The 18,918-nt window shown below is 44.4% G+C and overlaps 1 protein-coding gene across 1 annotated transcript in view; it reads left to right on the forward strand.

The window, feature by feature from the left end:
• Nucleotides 1–18,918, forward strand: part of SORL1 (sortilin related receptor 1) — a 744,876-nt gene that overhangs the window by 266,583 nt on the left and 459,375 nt on the right. Inside the window, exons 14-16 of the mRNA XM_085645831.1 lie at nucleotides 1,783–1,969; nucleotides 2,071–2,199; nucleotides 9,166–9,251. Of these exons, the coding sequence (XP_085501957.1) occupies nucleotides 1,783–1,969; nucleotides 2,071–2,199; nucleotides 9,166–9,251 (402 nt within the window). The remainder of the gene's footprint in view (nucleotides 1–1,782; nucleotides 1,970–2,070; nucleotides 2,200–9,165; nucleotides 9,252–18,918) is intronic.

The raw sequence follows: 18,918 nt of genomic DNA on the forward strand, positions 1-18,918 counted from the left end.
ACTGATAGGTTTGTATGTGTGTGTTTGGTGAGATATAGGATCCTATACCTCAGTGAGGAGTGCTAACACTACCTCACCCAGGCTGCAGTAGCAGGCCTGTGGTGTCGGATTTAGTCTGCTTCCCAGGGGTGGCATAATACATGCTTCAGCCCCTGGTAGGCCTGTGAAGTACCTATGCTCTTGGTACCTAAGGTACCATATACTTGGGGCTCATAAGGTACCACAGTATCCAATCACTAGTGCATCTAATATGCACAGCAGTCATTTAAAGGAGTAAGCAGATAGGCTGGGGTCCTGGATAGCAGGATCCCAGCCAGACTAGTCAAAAACCATTCAAACACCAGGAAAAAAGTGGGGGCAGCCATGCAGTCAGATTCCACCTTCCTACAGAGGCACACTTTAGTTAAGTCTCATATTACATGGAGTTAATCTACCAGTGATGTGAGAATTGGCTGCCATTTTAGGCAGGGTACAATTTAGACCATTCTTCATTCAAGGCACTTGAGCTTCTAGCTCAAATTCCGATAGAGACTTCCAACTTCTGGCTCCTCCTCACTTTGCGAATTTCCCTAGATGCCAGACTTGAGCCGAAAATGTGTAAACAATTTCCTTACTCTTCGACAGATGGCATCGTACGGCTCTGTTTTGGATCCTTCTTCTCCGGATAGGACATTTGGACCCCATATGTGCACAACCTTTGTGTACTGACATCTGTTCCTTTCTTTTTGTGCCTTCCGACAAGTGTCTGAAACTAGCAGTGCTGTCTTCTGAGTTACCTTTCGCTCAGGAAAACTCTTTTTCCTTCTAAACACTTCACAATGTGTAGCATATGGCCCTAAAATGAACGGTATAAGCCATGACTGCCACTGACAAATGTGTGCCTCTGGCACCTCGGCACCTCACATGACTTCTGGTAATATCAAAAGAAGATACACAAATAGGTTACCGAAGGAAAATGTGTCTGATTGTTTGTGGGTGTGTCTGAGGAGTGGTGTATGAGTGTTTGTTATTAGTTCTATGCCTGTCCTTGTGTCAGTACATTGTGGTTCTAACCTGCCACTAAAAAGGATTTCCAGGTTTAGAAAAAAATTTCTTTGTTTGTCTGCAATGTTTTATTGTTCATGTATCACAAATTGTTGACGGCTTCTGATTTTTGTACCTACAAAAGTATGTTTAACAAAAAATAGCTAAAAAATTCATGAAATAAATACTATTAAGTAGTACTTCCGTGGTTGTTTGGTCTTATCTTCCACGTAGAATTGAATTGACATTTCGAAACCTTTATCAGCACTGGCATTTCCTTGTTCTCCTAGTTTATTGGGCTCAGCCTTGCTGATTAGAGCCACACCCTCATTTGTTCCCAGTCTGGCACCTCGGCACCTCACATGACTCAGTGGTGTCCTTGGTGGGTGAAGATAAATCACCAAGCCTGCTGCGAAGTCAAGTTAGCCACAGTGACATTCGTTGCACAATCTATTTCTGCCTCTACTACTCTGATCTTTGCTCCTCCTGATGACTGGTTATATGAAGCTTGTTCATCGAAGCAATACATTGTACAATAGTCTAGCCTTTGAAAAGTTCAATAGCTATATGTAAAATGGTTGTTGAGTAGCCAATAGGAACCATGTTTTAATCTGTCTGGAAGAGGAGATATTTCTGAATGAAAAATATGCGGTAATAGGTCAAAGAGTTAATGTTTTTATGTAATCTTGTGGTATATACTGTACCCAATCCTAGGATTGTACCTTTCCAAACCTTGTCATTTTGTTTCTGTTGCTGTAGGAGTCTCTTGTATGGAGACTGATTATAAGCTCTGGTCACCTTCAGATGAGCGAGGCAATGATTGTTTGTTAGGACGCAAAACAGTTTTCAAGAGAAGAACACCCCATGCTACATGTTTTAATGGTGAAGATTTTGATCGACCAATTATGACGTCCAACTGCTCTTGCACAAGAGAAGACTATGAATGGTAATTGTAACCTGTTGCTCCTCATATCATATCTTACCTATTTTAAATTTCTCAATGGATCCTGACTTTGTGTGTACTGCATTTTTGTTTTTTATTTTTAGTGACTTTGGATTCAAGCTAAGTAAAGACTTGTTATCTGAAGTTTGTATCCCTGATCCTGAATTTGCTGGAAAACGTTCTGCACCACCTGTTCCCTGCCCTGTCGGCAGCACTTACAAAAAAACTAGAGGGTAAGGGTGCTTTAAGTGTTTGTTCTGTTATTTTGTTTGTGCGTTGCTCGAGGTTTTTCATAGCATGTAACTATTTTTTAATTCTGGGGTAAAATTAGTTAATTTTAGTTAACTGATTTCCCTTAATGATAATGTGCTGCTTTTTTGTCTATTAGCGCACATTTGAGGCGGGTGATGCAATCATCACCTTTGGCCAGGTACTCCATGTGTAAACTGAAGTCTGGCTCAGTGATACTTCTGAGAAGATTACAGCTCTCCTTCTACCCTCCCCTCCGTATTCCATTGTTAGATGTGATTGTGCAGGAAGGCACGGCAGAGGAACTGCAGTTAGTCACTCAAATTTGATCCAATGCGAACAACTTCATCAGAATCCCTGGTTCCAGTGCCTGATCCAGGAAACGTCTACGGCCAAAGCTCTGAAAATCAAACTAAATGTCATTTATTATCCCACCCCCACCCTTAGACGAATGCATTGAATATTTCACAGATCAGATTTTGGTCTCAAACTCGGTTTCTGTCTGGGATTTGACTCTCCAATGGGGTGAAAACAAGGGTGGTACAGTAATGTTCTCATCACTTCTGCAGAAAAACAACTCCTGCAACATTATTCCAAACCCACACCGTAAGGAGGCTTCCAATCGATAAACTCCTCTGCTAATACTCCTCAAATCCCCACCACTAAGTTAATACAAAATCCCTGGGTGACAACCTAAAATGCCTCCCACTCCGGTAAGAGGGGGGAGGTAGAACCATCTTTATCTGTAAAGTAGGAAGCAATATGGTCAAGTTAGACTTGGCGAAACACTGTATCGTCCAGTACTGACATCTGTAAATCCCAGGTTGGGATCAGCGTCAGTTGCTTTCCCCAAACCAGTTCCACCTGCAAGAGGTTATGGTCCGATAGTGACCTAACGCAGTATGAAATTGCCACTACCCACAAGAGAAAGTCTTGGATGCCCACAATTCAATCTATTCTAGAGCGACTTTGATGCACCAGAGAGTAAATGTAGTAGTCCCTCCAAAGGGGGAATTTCAAGCTCTAAAGATCTCCAATCTGCCGTCCCTAAAGCCAGACATGGAGTGCTCTAGCTGCTGGGAAGGCACAGGACTGGGTGTGGAGGCATTACACAATTAAAATCTCCTCCCAACACCCAAGGGCTTCCGGCCCAATGAAGCAAGCAATCAGACAGAGGCCCAAAAACTAGTTTGAGATACTTGATGGGCATAAATACCTCCCAGTACTAGGTGTACGACATCCAGCCAGCCACGCAGCAGCAAATAATGGCAATCCACATCAATCTTGGCTTCCTCAGCCTCGAAAGGGATTCCGGGCCAAATCCAGAGCACCATGCCCCTTGCATAGGCAGAGAAACTACTCCCAAACATGTGACCTCACCATGTATTACTGGATACTCCTGGGGCCAATAGATAAGTTTCCTATAAAATAGCTATATGTGTTTACTGTTGAACTATTGTAGAGCAAATGTGTTGATATTTGAGGAGAATTCATCCCCCAACATCCCACATCGCTAGGTTACATTGAGTGGCAAATTATGTAATTGGTGGGACCTCAGGACAGCCAATTAGTCATCAAGCCCTGATAGGGTCGGACTGAGTGACTAAGTCAGTCAGGATAGAATTACAATTGCCTGAAAGTGTGTGTAAGTGTCAAAGGAATCCCTATAAACAAGCCCAAACTAAAGAAGACTGCCGGGTCCACATATTAGTCAGAGTAATGGTTGAAGAGATCATCTTGTTGAATTAGTTTTAGCCACTCACACCAAGCACAGCAAACACTCCGCTTAAAGCAAGCGAGAGCAGAGGAATGCAAACAGACAAGTTGCTTTCACACACAGGTAGCTGCGTGTTTATCGTGTTTAGTAGCTTCTTGTGTGTGAGCGCAATGTCGGCTCCCGCAGGAGGCAGGGAACTGGCAGGGACCCTAAAAAAAAGTAAATAAAGAAAAGAAAATGGGCAAGGTAGAAATACCCCTGGGATCCTTTTGACAGGAGTCCTGCTGGATTTGCCGCTCCTGCCCCCCCAAAGAGTGGACTCATGCGCTTCTCTACTGTTTCGCCCCCATGTGGGCCAGGTGCCGGGGGCATGCAGAAAAGAAAAAAAAAAGAGGCGGATGCACGGGCCCCCCTTATTGGGCTGGGCTCATGCCCTGGAGACCACCACCACCCCAGGACAACATTAATAGTAATGGGGAGGACGCGTGGATCCCCCGGGGACCACCTCCTACCCGGGCCCTATAATTAAAACTCAGAGGTGGGCCATATACGGCCTCGGGGACCACCTGTAGATCAAAGGAGTGGGGCTGTGTTGCCCCCCTTCTGGACCCATATCCCTGCCCGCAGACATGCAGGCAGGGAAAAAGATAAAACTGATTGCTCCTGCACATAGGGTGCTGCCTTTCCAGCAGCAATGCTGGCTCCCACCGTAGAAGGGGAGCCTGCTGGGACCACGGGGGCCTTGAGGCTCCCCCCACGGTCCTGAAGGTCAGAAGGGAGCAGAAAGAGGCAAAATAAAGGTCAGAAGCGAGCAGAAAAAGGAAGAATAAAGGTCAGAAACTAGCAGAAAGAGGCAGAGTAAAGGTCCGCAACGGGCAGAAAGAGGTAAAATAAAGGTGAGAAAGCAGAAAGAGGCAAAATAGAGGTCATAAACTAGCAGCAAGAGGCTAAATAAAGATAAGAAACGAGCAAGAAGAGGCAAAATAAAGGTGAGAAATGAGCAGAAAGAGTCAGAATAAAGGTCCAAAACCAGCAGAAAGAGGCAAAATATAGGTCCGCAACGAACAGAAGGAGGCAAAATAAAGGTCAGACGGGAGCAGGAAGATGCAGAATAGAGGTGAGCAACAAGCAGAAAGAGGCAAAACACAGGACAGAAAAACGAGCAGGAAAGACAATACAGAGGGCAGAAAATCAAGCAGAAAAGGCACAATGGAGCAGAAAAGGGCAAAACAGAGAGCACTTAGACACCCTCACACCAACTCACACACCCACTCAGAGTCTTACTTATACACTCATGCACTTACACACTCACTGTCAAAGGTTAGTGGTTACATTTAGGAAATTAAATTCCCCAAAACATACACATTGACTTAAATAAACCCAAAGTTACAGGGACGTTATAGTTATGCTCAGATTTCACTCATAGAAAACCAGTGAAATTCTGCAAGTTATAGTTAGCTGAACTAAATACAGCTTACGCTCCGCAAAGCACTGCTTACAACCTCACATATTACTTCATTCATGACATGATCAGTGGCATAACTGATGACATCTCTGATGGCATCCTCCACAGAACAACTCACACACCCAATCCCTCCCCTATACAACCAATCATACGCCAAGACACAGCAAATGCTCTGCTTCCAGCAAGTGAGAGCTGACAAAATGCTCTTGATTTCTGCAAGTGGAGCATGCATCTGTTTCTCTTCCCACTGTCAGGTGAGCAGGGAAACAGACTAATTGCTTTCAGACCGAGGGAGCTGCATGTTTAGCAGCTCCCTGTGTCTAAAAGCATTGCCAGCTCCCGCAGGAGGTGGGGAGCCTGCAGGGACCGCGGGGCCTTAAGGCTCCCACCGCATTTCCCAACGGATGTCACTGAGTGCCCTGGGTGGGCACTGACTGTGTTGTCAGTGATGTAATATGTGAGGTAATAAGCAGTGCATTGTGGGTGCGTAAGTTATTGTTAGCTCAGGTAATTATAACTGCTGAATTTCACTGATTTTGTACTAGTTTAATGTCACCCTAACTATAACTTCCCTGTAAACTTTGGTTTTGTCAGTCTGTGTGTGTGTGTATATATATATATATATATATATATATATATATATAATATCCAGCATAGAATTATGGTCGGTGATCAAAACGTCTTCAGTGATTCAAGCTGGTTTTCAGAAACAGCAGGGCAAAATTGATCAGGTTATGAAACTTAATTGTGTTGGTTTGAAGTGCGCTCACCTGAAAAAAATCAACTATCTTTTTGACTTTTGTCGACTTTAAAACTGAATTGGATTCTGTGGACAGAGCAGTTCTTTGGCAGAGCCTGCAGGATTTAGGTCCCTGTGAAAAACTCTTAAATAGCTCCATCTCAGCAGCACGACCACAGTGAGATTTGGCACTAGAGGAGAATGTACCCCAAACTTTGAGATGAGGGCTTTTATTAGGCAAGGATGCGTCCTAGCTTTGCTGTTGTTTAATCTTGTTATCAATGATGTGCGGAATCAACTCTTATCCTTAAATCTGGATGTTCCATCTATAGGAGGGCCAAAGACACTGTAGGTATACTGCGTTTTGCACATTTTAATGTTGTCAGTTCATTATAAATTACACTTTAATATTACACATGTGACTTTAACTAGATTTTGCACTTTAATAAAAACTTTATTTCACTTCCCATTTACAAAAAATAGAAATCTGCACTGGGAATGGGGCCTATAGAAGGCTCGAGAGTGGGGCTGCTCATTCCCTACCCCCAAAAAAACCATAATCCCAAGGAAACGGGATGCCCGGGGCCTATAGAAGGCTTGTGGACGGGGACCTCGTTGGCCCTTCCCAAATAAAATTAAAAAATATATATACATTTGTTTTAAAAAGTGACTGTGAAATGAGCAGAGTAGCTTCTCATTTCACTTTCAATGCTTCAGATTGGGAGCGCCCCATAATGCCCTGCAAGTCATTCTTTTTTTTTATATTCTAAGAGCTGTTGGTGCCTCAAAAGGGGGTGGTGATGGACGGAGCATCAGAGCCAATCAAACACTCACACCCAGTCTACAGATCTGGGTTTGATCCATCACCGTTCTTTAGCCCACTCTGCCACCCCAGTTCAGACATGGCCATATGCAAATCAGTCTGACCCTGTGCCTCATGGGAACAGTCCAGCCCGAACTGCCAAGCTTGCCTTCCCTGGACCGGAAACGAGCTTCCTAGGACCGGTTTCTGGCATTTCAGCCGTCTTCAGCCAGGCTTGCTTGAATCCAGTGGCAAAGTGAGCAAGGGACTCACGTCTGAGCATACCCTGCCAACTTATGGCGAACAAAGCGGTACAAAAGGGGTTGGTGATGGACGGAGCATCAGAACCAATCAAACACTCACACCCAGTCAACAGATCTGGATTTGATCCATCACCCTTCTTACTGGGGTGAATGTATGACATTGTTCTGCATTCTGTCCATCAATTGTTGTTTTTGCATTTGTCACCCCGAGTGGGACGGGTATGCTCAGACGTGAGTCCCGTGCTCTCCATGCCACTGGAATCAAGCTATCCTGGCTGAAGAGGGGTGAAACCCCGAAACCGGTCTTAGGATGCTTGTTTCCAGTCCAGGGAGGACCTGGCTTGGCAGTTCGGGCTGGACTGTTCCCATGAGGCACAGGGTCAAGACTAATTTGCATATGGCTGGGTTCAAACTGAAATGGAATGGTGAGCAAAAAAACGATGGATTTAGGCCCAGATCTCTGTACTGGGGTGAATGTATGACATTGTTCTGCATTCTGTCCATCAATTGTTGTTTTTTCAAAAGGGACAGAGGCACCACCAAGTCTTTTTAATGTCGGGGAAGACCTGAAGGGAGTGCAGCAGCCCCCAGGCAACATAAAAAATTACATTAGGTCTCCTGGGTCATTGAATACAAGGCAACAGGAAAGCTTACCATATTGTTTAGAAGCACTGTGAGCTGGAGCTGTATGCTCTTCAGCCGAAGCAAAGGGGCCTCTTGTAATTGGTTTTATAGCTACATTTTGTGGCCTGAAAAATGTTTGGAAAAATTAAAACTGATGTTAATCTTTTTTTAAATTTTTTTTCTCCAAAAAAGTCTTTATTGAAAATATTTTATGACAACTACTTTTATTGAAAATTGCTATGTGGGACTGTATAAAATATACTTTTAATTATGGTTATTGGTGACAATTTCACACAGACAAGATGTCTGTTTTACATAGGTTGATGTGCTGAACCCCTCATAAAGCCAATAGGCCCACTTTTAATATTTTAGTGTTCTGCCTTACTTAAAGTGACACCCTTTATATTGGTACATCATATATTTATGTCTGTGTGTGGCCAGGCCCTGCACCCAACACATCTCCGCTCATGGCGATGGACATCTTACTTTACAGTAATAAATACATAGAAATTCACTGGAAAAAAAACAGAGGTTAAAAGGGCTTTATAATTAGCTGTAAATATCTGTTACAACATACCATTTTAAATCACCGAAACCTCTGAAATTCACCGGATATTGTTGTATCAAGTAACTTGTGCCCTAAAGTAAATAAAGTAACATTAACTCACACCCTAGCCATGCTCTAATTACCTCAGCAATTATTCACTCATGGTACATCTATGATATTGATAATATCATTGCAACATCTGAACTTATATTATTGATAACATTGTGCATGCCAGCGGCACGAGTTATAGGTACTTGAGATACCTATAGTGCTTGAATTTCAGTGGTTTTGTTAGTTTAAAACGGTATGATTTAACTGATATTTTCACCTAACTAGAACGCCCCTGAAACTTTTTTTCACTGAATGTCCAAGGTTTTTTCAAATGTAAAGTAATTTATTACAATTCCTAACTAGAACAGCACTTAAACCTTTATTTTTTATATGTATAAATGTTTGTCTGTATATTTGTGTATATATGTATGCATTTGTATGTGTGTGTGTGTGTATATATATATATATATATATATATATATATATATATATATATATATATATATATACCTATACTTATGTATGTGAATGTATATATGTGTGAGTGTGCAGATATCTATATATGTGTGTATTTTGATGGCATTTTACTTTCTGGTGTGGACCATGTTTTTGAACTTATGTTTAAGTAATAAAAAATCACTTTTCATTCAAATCTTAATCCGAAAGAGTTGTGAAATGCCCTAAATGGAATTTCTTCCTGTATTTTATACTAAGGCTATTATATGCTTTTGTTTCACTGAAGTTACCGTAAGGTCTCTGGAGACACCTGCAGTGGTGGGGATGTGGAGACGAGACTGGATGGGGAGGACGTGCCATGTCCGGTTACAGGTAAACTTGAATTAGCACTGTCACACTTATGAAGTTTCTTTATAGTTTTTGCTTAGCACAGCACAAAACTCTATTGCTCATATTTGTCCTTAATCCATTACATGTGTATCCTTATTATATTAATATAGCATAAATCTGATTCAAAATCCAAACTTGGAAAATCTCCGAGAGGGCGGAGGTTAGATCCCAGTACACTTATCTGTAGATGCCGTGGAAAAGAGGAGATGTCTGTCTGCTGTATGAAGTGCAGTGTAACATAACTATTCTCTGGCATGATTCTTCATTAATAGCAATAAACACTTGGACATCTCCACCAATATGTGACATTCCAACACACCATTTATGAAGAAAGTTGCGGTGTCCGAAACGTTTTCTGTCACTCTGAGGCAACATTAACATTTTTAAGTATTTTATTTACAAGTTTTCTTGAAAAGAAATCCATATTTGAATTCAAATTATCCCTAAATGTTAATGAGTATCAATCAATCAAATCCACTTTATTTACTTTTTGCATAAAATCTTAAAACTAATCTAAAACGATACATTATACAGAAAGGTAACGAGATTAATAAATCTTACTTAAAAGTCTCATATGCAATACATAAAAACAGTATATTAAGAAGGGAATATATACAGAATCTTTAAAAGGAATGGAAGTAAGCACAGGAACCCTGACTGCGCTGTGAGTGCATCCCCCAACCATACATACAGAGACACTGTGCAGTCAATTAAGAGCCACTAACTTTTAAACTCAGCAGGCTCTAAGCCTCACCGCTGATTTAAAAAAAATTAAGAACATCAATCAATAAATCAAGTTCACTTTATTCGGTTTTTGCATAAAACCATAAAAGTAATCTAAAACAATACATTATACAGAAAGGTAACAGGATTAACAAATCTAACTTAATAGTCTCATATACAATACATAAAAACAGTATATTAAGAAGTGAATATATACTGACTATTTAAAAGTAATAGAAGTGAGCACAGGAGCCCTGACTGCGCTGTAAGTGCCCCAACCATACATTCTGAGACACAGTGCAATCACTTAAGAGCCGCTAACGATTAATCGCAGCAGGCTCTGAGCCTCACCACTGATTTAAAAAAAATTAAGAACATAAAAAATTGTGTTACAAGATAATATTTGTAAAAAGATAAAAGCTGGATGCACCTGCCTAAAATCTTGTGCATTCAAGATGGGAATAATAACGTTTTTCCGGGGTATCTCGTAGTAATTGCAAAACATTAAGAAATGAAGCATGTCCTGAGGAGACTTACCGTTGTAGCCACAGGACTCTAAGCTCTGACCTCTTCTACAACCATGTGGCTGTGCCAACAGAAGGTGGAAGAGATCAAAACAAAATCTAGTCAGTAAAAAGCAGTTGTAAGTACTAAGGGGCCCTAAGAGATATGGCTCAGTGGATTGCACAGTTTTCAAAATGACAATCCTACGGACACTAGGTTTGTCATTTACAATGGCCCATGTTTCCTGTAGACAGATCAAATTAAACTTTTTAATAAAAAAGAATCCATGAGAGGTCAAGAAACATATTGGCCAGGCCGGCATTATTCCATGAGATGAAATTACAAGTCCTTCCACCCGCGATGCTGCAGCCTTGCCGCGGACTGTCCTGTTGGATATTTGTTGTCCCTGTTTCCACTGGAGCAGCCCCACTCAGTCAATCACAGGCATCGAAGGTGCCCAAAAGTGCGAATCTATTGTATAGTTCCAGGGGGTGTTGTGCGATCATCTGCCCGATAGGTATAATTCAAATTGTTCCTGAGCACTGAGATATTTGAGAGCATTGACGGAGGAAGGGTAGGCATCTGCCGTCCAGGCGGAACCTCTCTTTTATGTTGTTTCTACCTGAATGCTCAGGTTTATAAAAGAATCTGAGAGGAAAGTCCATGATGGCCGACTGAGGGCCAAGGGCGGTATCGATGTAAGATAAAGATTAAGCTAGGATCCTTTCTGCGACGTGTGGCATATTGAAGTTAATGACGACAGTCTCCTTTTTGAGACTTTTTGGACCTCCCTACCCATTTGACCCTGCACACCATGTTGATATATTTCCCCACCCTTAAACCCAAAGTGGACAACCAGTGCATGACTTTGTTCTTCAATTGGGAAAAGTTTTCCTTAACACCCGGAGAAAGAGTTGGCATATTCAACAAGACCACAGCGTACAACGTCGATTCTGGCGGGAGTTGTAGGTTAACTTAATTATCCAGTATTAGGGTATCTTTCATAGATTCACATGCCTGAATCATTCCCCGTCGCCGGGATGGGAGTCCCCGGTACATAAGATAAGTAATGTCTCACTAGAAATATAGAGAGATAGGCCAAAGGCCTCACATTAGTAACATATCCAGGTCCTTTTGTAATGAGGACCAAACTCTAGAGAACAACAAATCGGCTATCACCACCCTCTGGAACCTTCCTGGAAGAAGCTCTAGTCCCTCAGATTTTCTACCGCACGTCGTGCTAAGGGAGTCTCCAATGAGCTCTGCTCAGCTTTTCCTTGATTCTGGAATTCAAGTGGATTTATTCTTCAGAATTACTTCTTCTGAGTGAAGACTTCTCTGTCTTCATGTCAGACACTCCTAAAAAAGGCCTTTTTAGGCCCTGTGCTTCCTGCAATAAAAAGAGGCTACATGTCGACGACCAGCATAAAGACTGCCTCTACTGTCTTTATCCGGACCATTCCTCCAAGGACTGTAAGGTATGCCATACCTTTTCTTCAAAGACTCTTAAAGACCGTGAGGGACGGCTTTTAATTTGGCTGCAGAGGCTTAAGGACAAAGAATACCCCTTGTCCTCTGAGGAAAGTGAGGGCTCCATAAAGTCTTCAAAAACCTCACAGAAAAGGTCCAGAGATGCTTCTCCAGGTCCTTCTTCGCAGCCCCCTCAAAAGAAGACGCAGAAAAAGTCTTCAGAGGCACAACTTAAGGCTTTACCAACCAAGGATCCTCCACCGAGGGTTGTACACACCTTTAAAAAACCTGCTTCTGCCCCGTCGATGACCACCTTGTCGACGGTGGCCTCGACAACGAAATCTCCTTCTACAGCTGTGGGAGTAACCTCGTCGATGACGACAGTCTCTACACTCGTGGCGTCCTCAGCATAGAACTCGTCGACGACGAAAACGTCATCGTCGACGGCTGTTATACCATCATCGTCGACGATCAAGATTAAAAAATCGTCGTCGACGTCCAAGACCGTGTCAACGCCACGTTCGACGACGAGTACGTCGACGGGCAGCGTTCCGTCGACGTCTCTTCCATCGTCGCCGACGGCTCCGGCGACGGGGCTTCGTCGACGCTACCATCGGTTGTATCCGTTGATGTTTCCTCGTCGACGACACCAAAGTCAAAAATGGACAGTGCATATGTTCACCTCAAGGTCACTAAACGCACGCTGACACCTTCCCTTACATCACCTAGCGGGGTCCAGCCATTGCCTCCGTCTCACCTTTTGGACGAGGATGAGGATTCAGATGAGGGCAGCAAGTTCAGGGCTGCAACAAGTCCCTATGAACTTCATGTCAAGTACCAGGAGGATTCAGACTATGACGAACAAGACGCAGAAGATCAGGCATATTATCCAGACGACAGCCATCTCCGCCAGCCACCCATGGTTTGTCTCCCTGCGTCTTTGGTTTTTGACCTCCAATTTTTTTATTTCTGACTACAAGCAGAGATTCCCTACTTCTGCTCCGTCTTTTGCCCCAGTTCTCTCTCCACCACCAAGGTTGCAGGCTCCGCCAACGCCTCCACAGTCTGCGCCTATCACAATACCACCTCCCCCTTCCACAGATGATGAGGAGGATGAACAACAGGAAGAAGGAGAGGTTCATGATTCCCAATCAACTCATGATGAATGGGACAACTACGTCATCCCTTTTCCAGCGTCTCCGGTGCCTCCTCAAGCAGATTCGCCTCCTGAGGATATTGGGGGTTTCCATAATTTTTTAGAAAGAGCGGCACAGTGTTTCCAAATTCCTAAGCCTTCTCACCAACAAGACTGTTTCCTGTATGACTTTAAGGAACCTTTTACGAAATCAATGAGATCTGTGCCTATCATAGACTACATCTGGGATCAAGGCATTAAAATCATGCAAAATCCTTCTACGGTCCCCCCCCAGTGTTGCCTCGTCTGGACAAGAAGTACAGAGCTCCAGACACCGCTCCAGCCTGTCTTACCGAACATCCCAAGCCTGATTCCGTCATCACTCAGCTCAGCGGAAGTCTAAAAACCCTTCTGCTCCGCTTTCAGCCCCTCCAGATAGGGAGGGCAGACGACTAGACAATATTGGGAAGCGTTTTTCTTCCATGTCTGCATTAACGGTGCGTGCGTCTAATTCTTTAGCATTATTGGGGTGCTACAACAGGCAGATGTGGGCGGACATTGCACGATACTTGGAGGTCCTGCCGGACGACTCGAAAGAGGAGGCAAAGAAAATTTTGTTAGAGGGCGAACGTTAGGCTTCCGAAATTGATTGTGCGATGGACATCCCCTCGACTGGTTTCCGCCAATTGGCTGGGGCTGCGGTCCTCCGACGCCAAGGTTGACTTAAGGCGACATTCCGGCCGGAAATCCAGACGAAGATTCTAGACATGCATTATGATGGTCAACTTCTTTGTGGCACTCATATTGATGAAGCTCTTCAAGGCATAAAAAGGATACAGATACGGCCAGGGCTTTGGGTACCCTTCAATTTAAAAAAAAACACCTTTTCGAGGCTCACAGGGTAGAGCAAAGTCTTCTGCTAGAGGAACCTACCAACAATATCGGTCTTCCTATTACTCCTCCAACCAGCAATATCGGCCCCAATTTCAACAGCGCCAACAGCAGCAATCTTCATACAATAAGTCCTCCTTTCGCGGAAAGGACGGATGACAGAAGGATTCCACCCAGCGTCAATGACCTTTCTCTACCACCGGTCTCCATTTCCTCTCCGCCCTCCAAAGTAGGAGGAAAAATTTCCCACTTTTTACACAATTGGAAACAAATAACAACGGACCGTTGGGTTCTTCAACTGGTACAATTTGGACACTCACTGGAGTTCGTTCAGACTCCTCCGCAGACCCCTCCTCAACCTATGCTTCACAAGAATCCGCGCCTTTTACTCCTGGAAATCTCACTAATGATCCATAAAGGTGCTATAGAGCGGGTTCCTCTTCGTCAGCGGGGGAAAGGTTTTTACTTCCGTTTTTTCTTGGTGCGCAAAAAGGAGAAGAAATGGAGACCAATCCTAGATTTGAGAAGTCTCAACAAGTTCTTAAAGAAACAATCGTTTCGCATGGTCACCATTCAAGAAGTACTGCAACTTCTCAATGCAAACGACTACATGGTATCTTTGGATCTTCAAGATGCCTACTTTCATATCCCTATCCACCGGAATCACAAAATAATTCTGAGATTCGCTGTGGCAGGCAGACATTACCAATTCCGAGTCCTGCCCTTCGGACTCAAGTCAGCCCCTCGCATTTTCACTAACCCTGGGCGTAGTTTGCGAAGTAGCGCTACACGTAGCTACGCGAAGTACACTATGCGAGCTACGTGTAGCTTCGCAAACTGAGTAGTGCACTGTGCAAGATGCTGTTCGCACTGATTTCACAGTGCCGGATGCTTGTCCGCACTGTGCAATCAGTGCAAACTGCATCTTGCACAGTGCAAACGGTTGTTTTCTGCCGCTTGAGTAGATTTCTACTCGAGCGGCAGCTTTCTCAACACGGACTGGTGGTTTCTCATTGGTCGCGAGCATACGCGACCACTCGCAATGAGAAACCTGACCTCCCCGCATTGAGAAGCTCACCGGGAGGTTTATTTTCCAGGCTCGCGATCAGCAACTTGGATGTTGCTGATTGCGAACGAGTCAAAAGTCTCGTCAGGATGTCATTTTGCTTGCTCGGGGTCGCCAACTTGACGTTGAGGACCGCGAGCAAGCAAAAAATGACAGCTGCACTACGCCACGCGTGTTTGCACTGTGCTACGTGTAATTCGCGTAGTGCGAAGTAGCACAAACTACGCGAGCGTAGCGTAGTGCTTTGTCCCTGCTTAATTTTCACAAAGTACCTTTCTCCAGTGGCTGCATAACACAGGCAGCAACGTCACCACGTTTTTCCCTATCCCGACGACTGGCTCGTCAAGGCACCTTCTCTACACGGTCCGAACAGATCTTCCACCGCCTGTCTACAGCTTTTCAGTCGCTTGGGACTCACTCTCAATCCAGACAAATCCATCCTACAACCTTTGTAACGGATAACTTTTCTGGGTGCTATTCTCGATACAAATCAGAAGAAAGCTTTCCCATCACAAGAGCAACAGTGCAAACTTCTTCCCTTGGCGAACCGCATAAGATCTAGGAAGTTTCTCTCAGTGCGCCTGTTCAAATCTCTTCTCGGAATGATGTCATCCTGTATTCTGCTGGTTCCCTACTGTCGCCTCCACATGCGTCCTCTCCAGGAATCACTCTCCACTCAGTGGATTCAAGCCGAAGGATCCTTCGATGATGTCGTTCAGGTGACCCCTTAGATGGTCACTGCTCTACAGTGGTGGACTCGTCCACTGAATCTTTCTCAAGGCCTGCCTTTTTTACTTCAAGCCTCTCCACAAATAATCACAACGGATGCGTCCCTAGAGGGTTGCGGAGCTTTCCTCCAGGAACTTCGGATCAGTGGAAAGTGGTCTCCTTCTGAACGGAAGCTTCACATAAACCTCCTCGAACTACGAGCTGTTTATCTGGCCCTCCTGGCGTTCTTTCCCAAGATCAAAGGTTCTCTGGTGCTTGTCCAGGCGGACAATACTACGACAATGCACTACCTGAACAAGCAGGGGGGACTCGTTCACTGCCACTCTCTCGCGAATCTCAAAAGATCTGGAACTGGTTGCTTCAACACAATATTTCCCTAAGAGCGGAATATGTTCCAGGAACAGACAATGTGCTGGCCGATTCACTAAGCAGGCAACAAACAACATGTCCCGAATGGGAGTTGAACCAGAAGACTCTCAACGGCATATTCTCCCAATGGGGCACACCTCTCTTGGATCTATTTGCCACCCAGCACAACGCCAAATGCCAAAACTTCTCTAGTTGGCATCCCCAACGGGGATCTCTAGGGAATGCATTTTCGATAGCATCGTTCAACGTCTTTGCTTATGCTTTTCCACGGATTCCCCTGATTCCCAGGGTCTTCAGGAAGTTGAAGGCAGAACCCTGCACGCTAATCCTGATCGCGCCGGCGCGGCCTCGCCAGCATTGGTTCACGTAACTCCATCTTCTCTCCCTGGAACCGCCAATTCCGTTGAAACCTTTTCCCTCTCTCCTGACAATGGACCGGTAACCAGTCCGACATCCGGATTCAGCCTCTCTCAAATTATCGGCTTGGCTCCTGAGTTCCGAGAGTTCCATGGCCTAGGCATTCCTCTAGACTGCAGGGCAGTTCTGGCTCAGGCTCGAGCCGACAGTACACACAAGACATACTCCTTGAAATGGAAAAGATTCTGCGTCTGGTGTAAGTCTGCGAATATACACCCTTTCACTTCTTCTCCGGAGCAAATATTGCCTTACCTTCTCCATCTGGCGACTTCAGGTCTTGCTCACACCTCTATTAAAGTTCACTTGGCAGCGATATCCTGTTTCAGGAGATCTTTTACAGGTCCTTCTCTTTGGTCAAATAGACTGATTAAACAATTTCTTAAGGGTCTGTTTAGGACTTTCCCTCCCGTGAAGTCTCCACCTCCAACTTGGCAACTCAACATCGTTCTTGCTCAGCTTATGAAACACCCTTTTGAGCCCATACACAGAGCCAACCTCAAGTTTCTCTCTTGAAAGACGGCACTCCTTCTAGCCCTTACATCTGCAAGGCGAGTGAGCGAGCTTCATGCATTTTCAATTCAAGACCCTTTTCTTCAATTCAAACATGATAGGGTTATACTTCGGACTAATCCCAAGTGTGTGCCCAAAGTCCCGTCGGACTTTCACCTGAATGAGTCTTACGAACCTTTTTTCCAAATCCTCAAATGGCGGCAGAAAGCGCTCTGCATTCACTGGATCTTAAACGCTGCCTTAAATTCTACCTTGATAGGACAAAGACGTTCTGCAAATCCAACCAACTCTTTGTGGCTTACAGTCTACCTAGGAAAGGTTTTCCACTTACCAAACAGAGTATTTCTCGTGGATCTCTGGCGCTATTACTTTCTGTCACCAACAAGCGGGCCAACCCTTGCACTCGACAGTTCATGCCCATTCCACTAGGGCGATTTCTACCTCCATGGCACTCTTTGCAGGTGTGCCTATCACAGAAATTTGCAGAGCGGTAACATGGAAGACGCCGCATACATTTACCAAGCATTACTGCTTGGATACAGAACTCATGAAGGATGCTGCAGTGGGACAGGCGGTGCTACGTCATCTATTTCGATAGAGGTGAGCCTTCTTTTCATCCCACCATCCTTTCTTTTTACATGCGCATTTCTCCATTGTGTTTTCCTTTGATTGCAATTTGTTACTTTCAATTTTCACATTGATATGTTATTATCTGGTGAACTTGTACATTCTCTTCCATCCGAAAAGTGCCTATCATTGCTTACTACTCTGATTCAGGCATGTGAATCTATGAAAGATACCCTAATACTGGATAAGAAATGCGTAACTTACCTGTAACTGCAGTTATCCAGTATTGGTATCTTTCATAGATTCACATGCAACCCAACTACCTCCCCTGGAAGGGCTCACCTAGTTCTCTCAGTGATACATCTACTTAGCACTGTGCTTACGAAAATCTGAGGGACTAGAGCTCCTTTCAGGAAGTGCCAGAGGGTGGTGGTAGCGGATTGGTTGTTCTCTAGAGTTTGGTCCTCATTACAAAAGGACCTGGATATGTTACTAATGTGAGGCCTTTGGCCTATCTCTCTATATGTCTAGTGAGACATTACTTTTCTTATGTACCGAGGACTCCCAGACGACGGGGAATGATTCAGGCATGTGAATCTATGAAAGATACCAATACTGGATAACTGCAGTTACAGGTAAGTAACACATTTCTTCTGGTTAGAACTCCCCTCTCCACCATTAGATGTTTCCCCCCACGTTAGAGCTCCTGGGATTAATTTGCTCCAAGATAGGTGCCCTGCCGACAGATCCTAAACATGGGCCCACCTGGTTCTATGCAGGGGGCCTGGACTGTAGGTAGTGAGAGCAAAGACTGGTAGCCCCCATTGGCGGCTTTGGAAGTGGCGGTGGCTGCTCCCTTTTTTTTTTATAAATAGATCATCCAAGTTTGGGCCCTCAGCTGCAGTATGGCCCATTGAGGACCTCTGTCCCATGTTGAATGCCTCCCCCCGGGATGTAATACATTGTTTGAGGTCAGAAAGACCCCTCCCTATGGAGGCGAGGCATTGAATAAGAGGGTCACATTTTATGTCCAATATAGCCCGTACAGATCCCTGAAATGACTCCAGTGCTACCACCATGTCTCTCTTTGTTAGTACTTGCTCGTTGTGTGCTTTATGGTGCGTCCCTTCAGCCTTTTTGCCTTCCCTCCAATCAAAAAGCCCTTTCTTTTCATGCCTGAGCCTAGCCCAGCCGCTGTTCCTCCTCATCCTCCTTTGCTGGGCTGGCGTGTTAGCAGAAAATTGCTTGTCAGGGCTACTGATAACTTG

Source organism: Triturus cristatus, chromosome 3_1 (genome assembly GCF_964204655.1).
Source record: "Triturus cristatus chromosome 3_1, aTriCri1.1, whole genome shotgun sequence".
Classification (NCBI taxonomy): Eukaryota; Metazoa; Chordata; class Amphibia; order Caudata; family Salamandridae; genus Triturus; species Triturus cristatus.